At 42.7% G+C, this 6,000-nt stretch overlaps 1 protein-coding gene across 4 annotated transcripts in view; it reads right to left on the bottom strand.

Annotated features, from left to right (window-relative positions):
• Positions 1–2,547: 2,547 nt before the first annotated feature.
• The window catches only part of me1 (malic enzyme 1, NADP(+)-dependent, cytosolic), a 532,089-nt gene continuing 528,636 nt past the window's right edge, over positions 2,548–6,000 (bottom strand). For all 4 annotated transcript variants that reach the window (XM_085997486.1, XM_085997487.1, XM_085997488.1 and 1 more), the window contains one exon: positions 2,548–4,663. In XM_085997486.1, the coding sequence (XP_085853612.1) occupies positions 4,496–4,663 (168 nt within the window). In that variant the 3' untranslated portion in view covers positions 2,548–4,495. The remainder of the gene's footprint in view (positions 4,664–6,000) is intronic.

Genomic DNA, 6,000 nt, shown 5'->3' with positions numbered 1-6,000 from the left:
CTGTTTTCACCTGGTCAGGATGGTAGAATCACTATTTGCAAAGAAGAAATCTTTGAATGTGATGAATTGCTTCACCAAAATAATTTTTTTTTTTTTTTTTTTTTAAATATAGAACATGGTGACCATTGAACTTGAATCCTGGGGTTGAAGTAGCATTGTGTGCGAGCGCGTGCGCGCGTGAAATTCCTGTCTGTTCCTTCAACAAAAGCAATATTGTCACCAGAATGGCATTTATGTAGTGCTGTTAACGTAGGAAAATGTCCCAGGAGTGTAATAATACAAAAATTGATACCGAGCCCAAGGAGATATTGGAACAGGTGACTAAAAGCTTGGTGAAAGAGTTAACTTTTAAGGAGGGCCTTAAAGGAGGCGAGAGCGCGCGCGCGAGGTGGAGAGTAGTACTTTATATATTCTGCCCACTTACGCATTTCATCCAACTCATTTTGTATTTCCTGAGTGTAGGATTCACAAAATTCCGGGACCCCCTACTCAATGGACGTGTCTGGAATTTAAAAAGGGACGGTGTTGGACCTTTTGGAGGAGAAATGTGGACAGAAATATCCCACTATTAGGTGCCTTTTCGACTAAACTAGGGCCTACTGGATTGAGTTTGGACATTTTAAATTGTATGCTGGGTCTGCACAGGGAAATGGGATCCTTATAGGGCTGCTAACCCACCTGGGAGGCAGGCCCCCAGGGAGACATTAGCAGTCTAACAAAAGCCCACTTACCAGGGACCCAGATACATACATATTTTAATAGTTCTTAAAACAGCTATACAGAAAAACCCTGGCATCAGCAAAACACACAATGGACAGTATCAAGACCTGATTACATTCTAATAGCACCATTCAAAAACCCCATCAACACCTTTGGGAATCTTGTATCATGCTAATGCTCAATCAGCCCACCAAAATTCTCACAAAGGGATCACATCAGAGTTGATCAGCCTGCCAAAATCGCACAAAAGGGAGTCATCTAAAATCAATTGTGCACCCGAGTTTTGGCGCAAAAGTTTAAGCAGCCTCTCAGATATAACTGGGGGCTTGCTAGTAGCTAAAGAGAGCTCAACAGACGGACTGAAGAGAGTGTGCCGGCAGGCAGCAGCACACCGGAGCAGAAGAAACGTACCCGAGAACACGTTGGAAAAGCACTTGGACTCTGGGCTCTTTGACTCTGGCTTTGAAACATCTAACTTGCCACACGAGGTTACAGCAACGCAACAAGGAAACCGAACCAGAAGCCTTGGAGTCACTGAAAGATCAACCATCATCCAGCGCTGACTCTAGGAAAAACTTGCTTACCATCAAAACGTCGACCAGTGCTAATACCGAAGACACCACAACCAGCCAAGGAGTCCACAAGATTGAGGAGAGAGAAAGCAGTGTGCAACTAGTCTAAACTGTGGAGAAATCCTTTGGTGAGCATAGTCCCTGTAATTTCAGAGCCTAACTTAGTGTAGTGGTGGGAGGTGGTTTTATTTTGTTTTGGTTTTTTTCCCCCTCACTGCATAACCTCTGTACCCATTGCGTATACGTTTTTGTTTGATTAATTCGTGTGGTGTGCGATTTCTAAATAAAATATTTGTTCTTGCACCAAACAGTTATCTGCCTACATCTATCACATCCCCTAAATAATTCCAAGCCCCAGAACCAGGGAGTGGGACGAGTCAAACCATCAAGGTCAATTTAAAAGGCCGACAAACCCACCACCCCCTACATGAGTTATCTCCTAGTTTGGTATAATCAGAAAATTTGAATAATTTGATTGAGCTTCTGAATCCAAGTCACTGATGTGAATTAGAAACAATAAACAGTCCCAATACTAATCGCTGGGTCATCCCACTGAGCAATTATTCCCTTCTCACTCCAAAATAACTCCTCTAACTCCTTACCCACTGTTTTCTATCCATTAGATAGTTTCTAATTAATTCCAAATGTTTATCCGAGCCCCCACAGCTTTGAGCTTAACTGGTCACCTGTCACGCAGAAGTCTCATATACCACATTCTAGGGCTTTCCACAGTCCATTTGATGTGTTGCATCCTAATAAACAAAAGTCAAGGAGGTCGGGAAGACAAGATGTTCCCCTTCTGAAATGATGTGGACTGTTGTTTACTAGGATATTATTGTACAGATAATCCTCAAATTTACTCCTAATATTCATTATTTTACCCTGTATTGGGGCAAGATGAATAGCCTTGTGGTTGCCTGCGTCTGCTCATTTAAAAAAAAATCAGAATTGGGTAGCCCCCACAACAATCAGAAAGACAAAGGATGGCTTCTTCCATTACCTCGTCTATGAAGCCAATTTTAAATTCACATTTACTGTCTCTAAATCCTTCATATTTTCCCAATTTGATAGAACAAAAGTGCTCTCATCACAATGTATATTGACTTTATTTTATATCTCTACTTTATCTCGATTTACCCAGTATCTTTTCTCTTAACACTCAGCTTTCCTGCTATATTTTAATAACGTTGAGTTGTGTTACACAGTTGCCTTATAATGAAAGAAAAAGGATATAACTGATGCAACAGTACACAAATTCTATTCGTCACTTTATTTTTTTCCATGAAACTAACCCGTACAAGCATTTTCTAAATACAGCATCCCATTCATGACTAGATTGTATTTGAAAGTATTGTATTAATGTGAAATGCAAGATTATAGTTCAAAAGACTTCTGTATCATTTTCAAGTTACAGTTTTTGTGGGAGGGGGAGGTTTGATAGTTCAAAGCCACAGCTGCAACATCACACCCAAAAATCTCACTTTAAAGCACAGCTATTTTGTCAGCTCTTTTCAATTTCCCCCAATCTGATATTGGTGATTTAATGCTGAAAACTCCCATATTAAATGAGCTCCGTCTCTTGAAATTCAAGTTATTTTCCGGCTGTGCTTTTGCTGAAGTAAATCACAACATGATCAATTTGAAGAATGAACGGCTTCTTTCTTGAACAATCATTTTCATGCTTTTTTGAAAAATCTTGGGAGGCATTTAATTTCTGATAATTGTTTGCAACACAGTGGGTCTTATGTTATATGCATATTTTGCACTAACACAAAGTTGCCACTGTATCCATTGCTTTGTGTCCCAGAGCAAAAATCAATACCATGTTGCAATGTAAACATGTATAAGTTTATGGTACAACTAGAACATAAATCACTGTTCTATATAGCAACTGTAACTGATTCCCAGTAATATATTCCCTTTCATGTAATAACAAACAATTTTTATTGAGATATTTGGGTTTTTTTTCCTGGAGTTATCTAACATCCAAACTATTTAACCAGAAAAATAGTGGGTTCTATTTTTACTCCCAGGCAGGAGGGCAGCCAGGACATCTGGGAGCATTGGCTGATTTTAACAGTCAGACCTTATTAGTAAGCTGCTTGCTGATTTCCCAACCGTAACTGCTGGGAAGCGGCTGCCCGGCCATTAAAATTGGCAGCATGGAGGCCACCATCGGTGACCCATGAGAATGGTGCCCGGCACAAGTTGAGTGGATAAGAGGGACGCGGCAGAGGAACTGTGGTCAGGAAGAGGAGTTGGGGGTGGGGGGGGGGGGGGGGGGGAAGGAAAGCCCAGGCCAATGGGAGGTCCAAGGTTTCCTCACAGAGCCCGGAGGAGCATTCATATTCCTTCTGGCCCATAAGAAAACTTCAAATACATTTCAAAAGCTTTCTTACTGGGCCCTTTCTGGCCCTCGATGCAGCTCCTGGCAGCTCTGACCTGGCGGAGAAGTTATCACTGTTCCCCCGCTCAGCTCTCAGGTAAAAGTAGTAGACGGGTCCCGTGATACCAATGGAGCCCGATCTGCATATTTAAAGAAGGACCCAGCCAGATTCTGACATGTGCCCTTGCCACATTCAGTTTACAATTACAGTCACCCACTTTGGGGTGGGAGCAGAGTGGTTAAGTCACCCACTCGATTTTAATTACCCCCCTCCACCAAGCCTGGTTTCCCCCGTATCTCAATACGGACATTGCAAAAGCACCTTACCACTGTCTGCAAAACGATGTTGAAAATGTTTTAAATGACCACTTTCGGCGTTGCCTAGTGATGCCGTCGACTGGAAGGCCAGAGTTTAAGTGCCAGCCTTAGTTAACCTCAACACTCAGGGTCCTTCCTCCCAAATGGCCAGCTCCCAATCCCACCAGCACCAAGCAGAGCAGAGGAAAGGAATTCAGTGTGGGTCACATTTAATCAGCCGTAGAGTGCCATTAATGAATGTTATGGACATCTGTCTTCCTAGCCACAGACAGAGATCTGCAGCACAGTTGAAACATTATAATTGAAAGGTTAATCATTTTTGGTTACAAAAAAGAAAAATGTTGTTGCAGAAAAGTTATATTTATGTCAAAAACTGAAAGCAAAATACCTGCATCACACTGCAAAATTTATAATCCTGAATATCCACTGATTATTTTCCATTATGATTTAAACTGATGAGATACCTCTACTTAATGCCTAGACTTGAGAGAAAAGGCTTTTATTTTTTGACTGTTTGAATCTTTGAGGCTTCTTCTGGCCAGGTGTAGGAATCAATTACAAACTCGTCATAATCAGTACTGTAAACCAGGGAACTGATAAAAGATGCTTTGTCTTCCGGCTCCGGGTACATAGATGCCATTCCATTTCTGAACGCATATTCAGCAATCTGAAAGGAAAAGCGACACAGGAGGTTCAGTCCTACAGCAGGAACTGGGTCACAGTCATTAACGTCTTGCACAAGACTTTCAAAAACTCCCAAACTATTCTAATTCCCATCTGCAGCTTTTAGAATGGTTTTTGTGTTTTATATACAAAGGAAGCTTTCCACGGTTGATCCTTTATCTTGATGCCTTTTGATAGAACCCTCCTTCTGTTATTCTAAATATGCATTCTATATTCTCAGTGGAAAACCCATAATAAAAACCTGACACACCTGTAGCTGACACTATTGGTAAGCCTACCAGGCAATTTTTATAATCTGAATTGAATAAAATTAAAACTTTTATAATTCTTTTGGCTCCTGAACTGCTTCCCACCACATCCACCCATTTGCCCAATTCTCCTTCTTCAGACCCTCGCTCTGTGAACATTCCTTCAGGCCACAGGCTTTTCACAAGCAAAAGGTGTCCACAATCCTTCTCCCCTGGGATTTCACTGTGCCTCTGTTGCCAGGTACAGTGCTGGACCTCAACCTTGGCTCCATCCTGCTCACCAGGCCTCACCACAGCTGCCCTCTCCTGCTGACTGCCCGTCCTCTCGCCAACACATACCCTCACAAGTCTGCGCGCATAGCTGCTAGCTCACGTGTTCTCTACAAACGTCACAACTGTCTCCATTCAGCGGTGGCAACAAACCCCACCCTTGTTTATATAAATTGCCTGGTATGCTTACCAATAGTGTCAGCTACAGGTGTAACAGGTTTTTAATTGTGGGTTTTCCAGAGAATAGAACACATATTTAGAATAACAGAAGGAGGGTTCTATCAAAAGGCATCAAGATAAAGGATCAACTGTAGAAAGCTTCCTTGTATTTAAAACACAAACCATTCTAAAAGCCCAGTCCTTTATGCCCCTCCCCCACCACAGCAGCATATTGGACCTTCTTCACACCCGCCCCCCCCCATACTAAGCATAATTTGCTCCCCGCTACCCCCATTCTAAGCAGCACTCCAGGTCTGCTCCCCCTAAGCCAGGCTTTTTGCCCCTCGCCTTCTCCCCCTACAAGTAGCATTTCGGTCTTCACCTTCTCCCCACTGAGCAGCGCATTGAAGCAATTCAAGCCCCCTCACTGAGCAGGGAGATTGTTGCTGGCCCATTGCCCCCCTCCTCCACAGAGAATCAAAATAGGCCTAGAAACTGTTCCCCAACTCCCACCACGAGTTGTACAAATATCCTCCATTGCTTCCTCCTCCTCCTGACCTGTTCTCCCTCACTTGTTCCTCATTCATAGAATAGGACAGCACAGAAGGAAGCCATTTGACTCATCGAGTCTGTGCCGGCTCTT

This window comes from Somniosus microcephalus, chromosome 9 (genome assembly GCF_052327205.1).
Source record: "Somniosus microcephalus isolate GS21.2 chromosome 9, FLI_Smic_1.0, whole genome shotgun sequence".
Lineage (NCBI taxonomy): Eukaryota > Metazoa > Chordata > Chondrichthyes > Squaliformes > Somniosidae > Somniosus > Somniosus microcephalus.
The sequence above is the reverse complement of the archived record's forward strand: the minus strand, read 5'-3'. Positions and strand labels throughout refer to the sequence as shown.